Source organism: Mustelus asterias, chromosome 25 (assembly GCF_964213995.1).
Source record: "Mustelus asterias chromosome 25, sMusAst1.hap1.1, whole genome shotgun sequence".
NCBI classification, from domain to species: Eukaryota; Metazoa; Chordata; class Chondrichthyes; order Carcharhiniformes; family Triakidae; genus Mustelus; species Mustelus asterias.
In genome coordinates this window covers 19,800,081-19,811,086 of record NC_135825.1, presented here as the reverse complement: position 1 = coordinate 19,811,086, position 11,006 = coordinate 19,800,081, and the positions used below count along the sequence as shown (strand labels likewise).

The 11,006-nt window shown below is 42.5% G+C and overlaps 1 protein-coding gene across 1 annotated transcript in view; it reads right to left on the bottom strand.

Moving 5' to 3' along the window:
* Positions 1-4,604: 4,604 nt before the first annotated feature.
* LOC144511842 (MAP kinase-activated protein kinase 2) overlaps positions 4,605-11,006 on the bottom strand; it is a 209,422-nt gene continuing 203,020 nt past the window's right edge. Inside the window, exons 8-10 of the mRNA XM_078242211.1 lie at positions 9,292-9,377; positions 8,144-8,224; positions 4,605-6,037 (exon numbers count right to left, since the gene is read on the bottom strand). Of these exons, the coding sequence (XP_078098337.1) occupies positions 5,897-6,037; positions 8,144-8,224; positions 9,292-9,377 (308 nt within the window). The 3' untranslated portion in view covers positions 4,605-5,896. The remainder of the gene's footprint in view (positions 6,038-8,143; positions 8,225-9,291; positions 9,378-11,006) is intronic.

Below are 11,006 nucleotides of genomic sequence, written 5' to 3'. Positions count from 1 at the left end.
GGATGACTCCCACTACGTGGAGCTGAAATTTCAGCCCCAACATGGGGATTACATGAATACTGCACTAGCTGTGCCTCCACTCCACTGAAGCAGCCTGGGCTAAAAGTGAAAGTTGAACTAATTTAGTATAAGAGGTGCCCCCTGAACTCTGCCAGATCCCTGGGTTCAAGAGGTGGCAGCCACTTTGGAAAGGCTGCTGGGCATTCAGCAAAACCCTTGCAGTACAAAGATCTTTTTAAAATCGGCGGAAGGGCAAGGAACGGGTGGTGTGGGATAGACCTGTTACCAGGAGACGATGACCTGGAAAAATACTGCAATGATTTTGTTTCTGGAATACTGCTCAGTTGTTCCAGCCATACTTTGCTGGGTGCATGTTCACATACAATGTGCAGCTTTAATAAGTTTAATAGTTGGTGCACAGGCTCTTAAGCACGCTAGGCCCTATTCTACAGTATTATACACCAGGTGCTTTTTTAAGTTTATTAGTGTCACAAGTAGGCTTACATTAACACTGCAATGAATTTACTGTGAAAATCCCCCTAGTCACCACACTCAGGCGCCTGTTCGGATACACTGAGGGAGAATTTAGCATGGCCAATGCACCTAACCACCACGTCTTTCAGACTGTGGGAGGAAACTGTAGCACGCGGAGGAAACCCACGCAGACTCGGGGAGAACGTGCAGCCTCCGCACAGACAGTGACCCAAGCCGGATTCGAACCCGGGTCCCTGGTGCTGTGAGGCAGCAGTGCAAACCATTGTGCCACCGGGCCTCAGTTCACTGTGCTAATAAACTTGCAGCACTGCAGTGCCTCAGGAACCTGACATCATGTCATTGCCTCTGGCACTTTTCAGCAGTAGAACTGTGCGGTCAAAAATAGTACTGACTTTTTAAAAAGAAATTGAGTTTACTTTACATCACAATAATTCATTGAGATATGGTTAGAGAAATATTGCTGTAATGTGGTGTTTTCTGACAAATTCAGATTGATGCCTCTTGCCAAAGGGGCTCCCTCAGGATCTTGGCTCATTAAACGATTCTGATTCACAACCTCTTTGAAGTGGATTTATCTTGCTCATTCATGCAGTGCTCCGTCACCCAGCGACTTGCTCTCCAGCTCTGGAGTGCAGTAATAAAAACAGAAAATGCTGGAAAATCTCAGCAGGTCTGACAGCACCTGTGGGGAGAGAATAGAGCCAACGTTTCGAGTCAGGATGACTCTTCGAAATGTTGACTCAAAACGCTGGCTCGATTCTCTCTCCACAGATGTTGTCAGACCTGCTGAGTTTTTCCAGCATTTTCTGTTGTTGTTTCAGATTCCAGCATCTGCAGGATTTTGCCTTTATCCTAGGGTGCAATAAGCTGCCTATTACAAGAAAATAACTGAAAATCCCAAGCTATTTTCTCTCCATCCCTGCTTCATTTCGGCATCAATACCACATTCACACTTTTGCTCCAAATACATATTATAATTTTTGCTGCAACCTCTGGGACTTTAATCTCCCAGGGTGCACAGTGCATTACCACCCAGCACAGAAGTCAAGAAAACTAGAGTTATGAGGGGGAAATGAGTCCTCTCTTAAGGTTTTTGGAAAGCTCCAAACTGTATTATTTCCTTTGAGTGTATTGGCATCAGAAATCCTGCGCTCTCTCTGCAGAAATTAGCAACAATGTGAATTAAGATTCCATTTATCGGATTCAGTGCTCAAGACACCAGAAGGATCAGAGCAGGATGTGCATAAGATTAGTTCTGAAGGAATGACTTGGAAGATACTGTTATCTGGCCCAATTTCAATCAACAAGGTCACTAATTTTGTTTTGTTGCAATTTGCCGAAGTTTAAAATTAATTGTCTTAAGGAATTCACCAATCTTCAATATACAAATAAGAGGGTAAAACTAATCGTGAACATAAGTAGACAGCAGATCTTACATGGGGCAAGCCTCAAGACTCCTTCCCCAATCCTTTGCTACTGGTTCATATCAGGCCCTCCATCTGACTGGTCCTGTGATAACTGCGGCGTTCCTCTGGTTTGTCAGACACCAGCTGCACACAACTGATAGCATTCCTCAATGCCAATTCATTTCCACAAAGATTGAAATTTCTTGTCTTGGCTGCTAATCATTCAGGCTTGAGCAGGATGAGTTTCAGATACGACAAAACATTCGGTGGTGAGCAAGTTATCTGGTTAACAAGCACAAGCTACACTGTCAAAGCTTGGAGGTGAAATCGTCTAATGATGGTTAGTAGATATCTTACTGGATAAATTCCTGCTTCTACTGATCTTGTCCTTGTTCACACGCGGGCAGGATTTTTTTCCCACTCCATGGCGCATTTCGTGGTGGCGGGAGGCAGTGCATGCTCGCTGGTGGAGGGATCTTAGGGTCCCGTCATTGTCAACGGGATTTCCCGTTGAATGCACCCCTCACTGTTGGGAAAGGCGGGTTGCGCCATTGGTTGGACCCTAAGATCCCACCGGTGTGAATGGCAGCAAGATTTTGGCGATTAATTTTCAGTTCTTGGGTTCAAACACTGCCCTGTATGGCTGATTTTATTACTTCATTACAAAAGATGTGACCCCCCCCCACTCTCCTCTCCAACAAAGTCCGCACTGGGCCTGAAAATTCACAGCAACTCCAGACTAGGTAAAACATCTTTAGCCTTAATGATGTGAGTTCCTATAATACCAGGCCTTAGTTCCAATCTCCAACACGTTTTTAAAAAATGCTGGAGTATCTTGGGCCATTTTTCTTCACCGCATGCAAATGGCCATTGCTTTTAGAATGAGCACAGTGGGTTCTTGATGGGGGACCAACAGTTGCATGTAGGTAGCCCGAGCTAAAACTAGCAGCCCTGCCCTGAAGAATTTCGTTTGCATATTTCAACATTGCTTCGAAAAAAAAAACAGGTTGTGGTTTAAATATAGATTAAATTGTTATAAGGTGAGGCCACATGCATACTAATGAGGATAGCTTGTGTCCAATACCAATTTATCTGCCTGGCGTTTACTCTTGGCACTGGTCAACACAGGCTAAACTACTTGGGAGTGCATTGTTAAAAAAAGTCATAGGCTGCGATCTAGTCGATATACGTGAAGGGGGAGGGCTGACATCTGTGAATAAGGAGGGGTCATGTTTGGGAGTGGGGGGGTAGCACGTGGCTTGTGTGTGTTTGGTGGGGGGGTTCCTGGAGGCAGGACAATGCCTTTGAAGGAAATGCCCATGTTGCTTGCGGGGGAGGTTGGGTGGGGGCGGGGAGAGCCCCAATACTTGTGGGGTGTTGGGGGGGGGGGTAAAAAGGGGGAGGAAAAGAGTTTATTTACAAGTGCAGATCAAGACACCCTTGAAAGATGGCTTTGCCAGCTCTACAAAACCCTGCCCCGTCAGAGAAAACGCAAACCATGCCCCCAGATGCACAGAGTGCCAGAAAATCTGGAGTGAAACCCTGGCTGTATATCTGCAAAGATACATGTCGGTTTTCAGTCTGAACCTGACACTGCCATATTTTGGGAAAATTCTACCCATGGACTTCAAAAGGTTCCAGTTTCTGCACAAGTTTTTTTTAAAAAAGTGAGCAAATTTCTGAATGCACATTTCCATAGTTACCATTTACCACTCGACTGTACATGGTGTGGCTGTGAGATTGGTGCAGTGAATGGCATCTTTGAGACTGTGAACTCTAATGTTCAGCTTCCTTTCACCTCTCAGTGACGAATACCAGCCAAGAAGTGCACTAAGTTTCGTCTACTTAAAAAAAAACATTGTTTTGAAAACTATTTATTGTAAGTGGAAATATTTACAACAATTTTTGTTAAAGAAATTTAAAATGTTCAGTTCCGGGGGGGGTTAGGGATTATGGAGTAACCCTTTCTTTGGGGCACTGTGGTTGTTCCCACTGAACAGATTTTCCAAATGAGCGTGGTCAAAAATGAGTGAGTGATATGCCACTCGATTTGCAGGTACCACAAGACTTGTTAACACAGCGGCTTGACTGGATGAACACAAAATGTGTTGCCATTATGTTTCATATGGACGTGTCTCAATGTGCTTTGACAATGCCAGAACATTCAAACTGGAATTTGCAGAGTCCTTCATTCAGGCCAAACTTAGCATCCAGAATTGGAAGAGTCAAATGGACTCCTTTAGCAAGCAACTTAAACCAAGTTTTTATCTATCAAAGTTGGTCAGTGTTTCTGAAGTATTGTGGTAGAAATTGTCATTCTTGCCCCTCTCAAATATGGCAAATTTCAAAATGCTGAAATATTATTCCTTGTTTGAACGATTCACCAGAGGAGCATTTTCAAACTTTTCTCTTACCCGACATGAACAAAGACTATGCGATATGGCTCGAAGATAATGGAGCCAATAGTGTAGAGAATTCAACTCTCTTCCCTGCCCATACAAACGAAAATATGTCTCACAAAGTTCAAAAAGCAAATTGTCTCTCTACCTCTAAAATACATTTTGCTGTAGAAGGATTTGCCAACAAATCCATACTGTGGACTTCAAACTTCTTAAACTGATATTCCACCACAAAGGCTAACTAAACAGCTTAAACAAACATTCATAATATGAGCAGATGGACAAACATCTCTTGGTTACATTCTGTGAACTATCTCAATCAGAGATCAGAATTTTTGTTTATTGTGCATTCTCCTTTCGAAAGTCTTGTTGCCATCTCTGAATGGCCGCATTTGCAGGGTACAAGGGGTGCAAGTGGTTATTTCAATTTCTAGGTGCAAGACATTTTAGCCAATTGGGTGATTTCAGTGACAGGTATGGGCAAATTCACCGTTCCAACACTGGCAAAGAGGAGTCACACTCAAGGCTTTGTCTCCAATCTCTGACCCATGTCTCTTGAGCTTGGCATCAAAGGGAGGCAGAGAGCAGAGGGACGACTGCTCACCTTTATGAAAGGTAAAGCAAAGACTTGACCTTGCAGAGGTTAGCTCTTCAGTATTTTAATGCTTGCCAGTGAGAAATGCTGCTTAACCGCACTGCTTTCGGGAAAAAAAATCGTGTTTTCTAATTACTTAACGTGCAGACGTGGATGGCTGCTGGTAGTCAACAGGAATAGAAAGATTGCTCCCAGGAATTAATGGGAATCATGGCAGCAGTTGCAATTGGGACCATATTCCGACTAATCTGAAGGATTAATTAAATTTTGGTTAATTTAACCATTCAGGGTCTGAGCATGGGTATAGTCAAACTATTGAGAGCTCCAAAACATGGCACATCTAGAAACATCTGAAGTTTTTCTTTCATATAAAATTTATACTGCAAGCCCAGTTTAAAATGGGAGTACTGTAAAACCGGTTCCGTTATGGGGAATTTCACCAATTTTTCAGATTTGTTCAAAAGTTCATGAAAAAAAGTTAATGCAAGCTTTTAATAATACAGCTTTTAGCGTTAAAAATGTTCAAATATAATGAATATTTTGATCTTTTACAATCACAAAATTTTAATCCCACGAAACCAAGATGGTTTTAAAGTAATTGAATAAGGCTTCAAAGAAAAGTCGCAAGAAGGCATGAACAGAATTTCTCCGAAGTAAGCTTTACACCCAACGATTAAAAACAGAAAGGAATATTCAGCTGAAAGACTGAGTCAGTCTTTCGTAGAATTGGCAAAATGACCTTTCCCAACCCTCTACCCCACCCACCCCTCCCCGCATCCTTTTACATCGGTTTAAAAAAAATACTCGGCCACGTATTGGACTAGTAGCATCATGACACAATGCTCACTTCTGCTCAAGAGGCAAAATTAAAATAAATCTTTTTTTTTTAAAATCCAAAAAAGCCAACCGATTAAAATTTTCTGAACTTCATGCGACATTTAAAATGAACTGTCTAAAAATTAGTGAGGCCCACTTCCTGGCGCACTTCCCCATGTTGCTTTTCAGTGGCTGGCTGGAGTCGGGGCGGTTAAGGCCTTCTTTCTCCTTTTTATCAGCAAGGGGTTGCAAGACTCTTCGATCTTTTTGATCTTAATTTGTTCATAGTCAACCCTCATGGTTGCCAAGGCACTGGTCATTTCCTCCTGTCATGAGAGAAAGCTGTATTAGAATTATGAACCGGCATAATGGAAATAAGAACCAGCCCTGTTTATCCCCATCTCATTTTGCAAGGACCATCTCCTCAATTGTCCCCCATTGAAAGGATCAGGCCAGGGACTTACACCCATTCCTCGACCCAGAATACTCTCCAAGTTGGAGATGGACAGGAGCAACCTCCAATAAACCCATCATCAAGTTTACTTTTCTTCCTTGTTAAGAGTGCCTGGTGTCAACTTGGATATTAACATAATTCAGATTTGGCCAAAGGACTAAAAGCATTGCACATACATACTTGAGGAGCAACAACTTGTTTAAAATTTATTTAAAGTTTATTTATTAGTGTCGCAAGTAGGCTTGCATTAACACTGCAATGAAAGTTACTGTGAAAATCCCCTAGTCGACACACTCCGGCGCCTGTTCGGGTACACGGAGGGAGAATTTAGCATGGCCAATGCACCCTAACCAGCACGTCCTTCAGAATGTGGGAGGAAACCACGAGCTCCTGGAGGAACCCTATGCAGACAAGGGGAGAACGCGCAGTAATGAACCGTTCAAAAGTCTAGGCGAAATTACGCCTACAAGGGGAGAGCGCGCAGAATCCTCACAGATAGTGACTCAAGCTGGATTCAAACCCGGGTCCCTAGCGCTGTGAGGCAGCAGTGCTAACCACTGTGCCACCATGTCGCCCATTGTGGCTCGATTCCAGCCAAGAACGAGTAAATTCAGTGATCCCACACTCACTCTCCATGATAGGCACGCTCAAAGAATGTGCATCCTTTGGTAATGGTGTGGCAAAATCAATTAATTTCGCCTAGACTTTTGAACAGTTCATTACTGAAACCTTGGTGAGGTCCACAAGTGTTCGACATTATATTGTCTTAGTTCCAACACAAAAATGAACTTCCATTTCATGGTTTCCTGGGTGTTATATGAAATAAGTAGCACAATCTCCACAAAAAAGTTGAAAATTAATCTTTTAGCACTGCACTAAATATTGTTGCTGAAGCCACATGGTCTGGAATACTGCTATGAATATTTCAATCGTTCCCCCCCTTACTATTTCCACATCTTTATGAATGAACAGACAGAGAGTGAACTATTCAAGACAAAGGTTGGAATTCTCCGATGTGATACAGCCCACCTCCACTGCCTGCAAGAACAGAGAATTCAACACTCAACCAAATATCTATTCACAGCAGCGGGACTGGAAATCCCAGCCACGGGCGAGGTTGTAGAATTCCAGCCAAAAAGGCAATTCACTTTTTTTAAAGTTTATTTATTAGTGTCACAAATAGGCTTACATTAACACTGCAATGAAGTTACTGTGAAAATTCCCTAATCGCCACACTCCGGCACCTGTTCAGGTACACCGAGGGAGTATTTAGCAAGGCCAATGCACCCTAACCAGCACATCTTTCGGACTGTGGAAGGAAACCGGAGCAAACCCACGCAGACACGGGGAGAACATGCAGATTCCGCACAGACAGTGACCCAAGCCGGGAATCGAACCCGGGTCCCTGATGCTGTGAGGCAGCAGCGCTAACCGTTGTGCCACCGTGCTGCCCAATGTATGAGTTCTTAGCAACTAAACTAAAAAGAACATTGCGAAACAACCTGGGGATTAAGCGTGACAAAAACAGGCCCTGGGAAAGGGAAAATAACTAGGACACAAGATCTTGCGAGTTTTTTGTTCGAATAATTTAAGTCAGAAAACACTCAGGTTTGAATTCTGGTTTCTGCTGAGTTAATATTAATTGAGTGACCGTACAAGTGCTACAATTATCTTAAATCCTACAATAGATATGCAAATTTCCTTTCCTGGACTTGGCTTTGTAAAAGCTAACAGTGAAATCAGAAAAGCTAAGTATAAATTCCCACAGTGGACAATGTTACATAGCCTATGACTGACAGGATCTTAAACAAAATAGCAGTGAAGAATTTAGCACTGAACTTTTTCTACAAAGTGGCACGTGCAGTAAGATGCATGCATTATCCAATAGATATGACACTGCACTTCCAGACTCGGCCTGTAATGTACCAGGTTTTTTCTGACAGTTCTGTTACAGGAGTGGACGGAAATCCACTTTTACCTTCACATCTTCCCACAGATCTTTCTCTTCCTTCAAGACCCTGCTGGTATGAAGAGGTGTCTGCGGTACCTGCATCGATTGCTGAAGGAAATAAAAACCAAAGATCAACGTCATCCCAAATACAGAATCAAGACACAAAATGGACATAGTGTTAAACTGCAGACTATCGATGTGCTTCCTCAAAAAAAGGTGTTTAAAATTGGCTCTTTCCAGCTTGAAACTGAATGGTTATGGTCTTCTTTAATATGATGTGAAGCACTGTACAGAATCTGACCGTTAAAAAGCAATTTTCCATTAGCAGCGCACGTCTGGAAGTTTTATTGTAAACTTTGTCATTGTGGACTAAATAGCTATGACCATTAAAGGTGTTTTTTGGGGTGGGGGTAGTTAAGAAAATGCTGAATCTGCAAACTACATAATAATCCTCCCTCACGTCTCTGAAACAGAGTGGATCATACACCTTTAACACAGGAAAATGTAAGTTGCCATTAATACATTCCTAAACTTGAATTATGAGAGGTATAGATAGGGATAACAGACAGAATCTTTTTTCCCCAGAGTTGAATAGTCTAATACAAGGAGCAAGCACATAAGGCGAGAGGGGAAAGTTCAAAGGAGATGTGAGGGGCAATTTTTTTTTTTACAGAGAGTGTAGGTGTCTGGAACGCACTGCCAGGTGTGGTGGTGTAAGCAGATACGATAAAGGTGTTTAAGGAGCTTTTAAATAAGCACAAGAATATACAAGAAATAGAGGGATATGGACCAACGGCAGGCAGAAAGGATTAGTTTAATTTAGCATCATCTTCAGCACATCATTGTGGCTGAAGGGTCTGTTCCTGTGCTGTGCGGTTCTATATTTTATGTTCTAAAAAACTCTCTTGCTGTTTTAGATGCTATTAACTGAGGCACGTCACTTTTAAGATAACAGAAAGGAATTTCAGACAACATTAAACACCTGGCAATAAGCTTGCCATGGACTACAGCCTTTTTAAATGATTGGAGAGGGGGAAGAGGAGAAACTTGGTGAAAAAAGGGGGAAGAAAAGAACAAAGCCACATGAATAATTCTGTAGAGAAAAACAAAATAATTTATTCTCTAGAAGGCTTCGCTTAAATCCTTTAAGTCTCATTCCACAATGAGTTACGTACATTAATCCACGGATGGTTCATAAATTCCATGATGGTCATGCGTTGCGTTGGCTCAGTCTTCAGGAGATGTCTGATCAGTTGCTTGGCTGAAAAATTCAATGAACAATGAACAGATGCAATGCATTCCATGAGATGTGTTAATGTCATTTCAAACCTTCAGCGGACGTTAAGCCTAACACACCGTAAAGTGCAATACATTAAACCGCCAGGAGTGGAAAAACAAGCTCCATTTTCACCAAATTCTGTGTAATATGCAAAGCCATTGCACAAATCTTCCCAAGAGATGAAACAAGCACAACCAAAGTTCAAATCAAAAGGGAAGTCAAATATAAAGGCAAATTACTAAGGATGCTGGAACCCGAAACAAAAACAGAGATGGGGCTGGAGTGAGGCGACTTCTTGCAAGCTGTGCCCAGCATACCTTCTAATTCTATATTTCACTCTCATCCTATGCTTCTAAACCTTCATTCTAACTCTTTTAAACTCTCGAACAATACTCATTAAGTTGATCTTTCTCTACACCCTAGCTATGACTGTAACACTACATTCTGCACTCTCTCCTTTCCTTCTCCTTGAATGGTATGCTTTGTCTGTATAGCGTGGAAGAAACAATACTTTTCACTGTATACTAATACATGTGACAGTAATAAATCAAAATCAAATCAAATCAATAAAAGATGCTGGAAAAACTCAGCAGGTCTGACAGCATCTGTGGCTATTTTCTATTGTCTTCAGCTCTGATGAGGGATCATCCAGACTTGAAACGCTGGCTCTATTCTCTCTCCACAGATGCTGTCAGACGTGGTCTGAGATTTTTCAGTGAAGTTAAATAGCTTGAAGTGCGAATCTCAACCAGGTTTCGGTGAAATTCTGTCATACGCACCCTGGTTCCTCACAAGTCTGGTTAAATATAATTCATTTGTTTGTCTCTAATTACTGTGCAGAACAGGATGAAAACATATTTCAGTACGGCACCAGGGTGTTGCAATCTTTAAAGCTTTAAAGTTTAGTGGGATTTAAAAAAGAAATCCCATCTCAGGAGTACGTGTGCCACACTCTCGCTTTTAGGCTCTGTTGTGGTATTTGTCTCCCCCAAACTGAAAAGCCAAAACATAAACTAAACTTGAAATCATAGAATCCCTAAAGTGCAGAAGGAAGCCATTCAGCCCATCGAGTCTGCACTAGCAACAATCCCACACAGCCTCTATTCCCATAACCCCAGGTATTTACCCTGCCAATCCCCCAACACAAAGGAGCAATTCAGTATGGCCAATCCACCTAACATGCACATCTTTAGAGTGTGGGAGGAAACTGGAGCACTCGGAGGAAACCCATGCAGGATACGGACTGAGTCAGGGCAGAAGGGTTTTTTTTAGTTAGGGCATCATGATCGGCAAAGGCTTGGAGGGCCGAAGGGCCTGTTCCTATGCTATACTTTTCTTCGTTCTGACATGGGAGAATATGCAAACTTCACACAGTCACCATAGGTGGAATTGAACCCGGGTCACAGTGCTAACCACTGTGCCACCGTGCAGCTGAAATGGAGAGATACCATTCAGAAGCACAGGCCTGAGTTTTTTGGTGGGAGCTCGGCACCAGCCATCCAGAGAGTCAACATCTCTGCCAACTCCAAAAGATCTGTTGTCATTTTACACAATGGCGAGCATTGATTGGCAACATGTGGGATTTGCGTCCGTCACTGGCAAGAAGCCCCG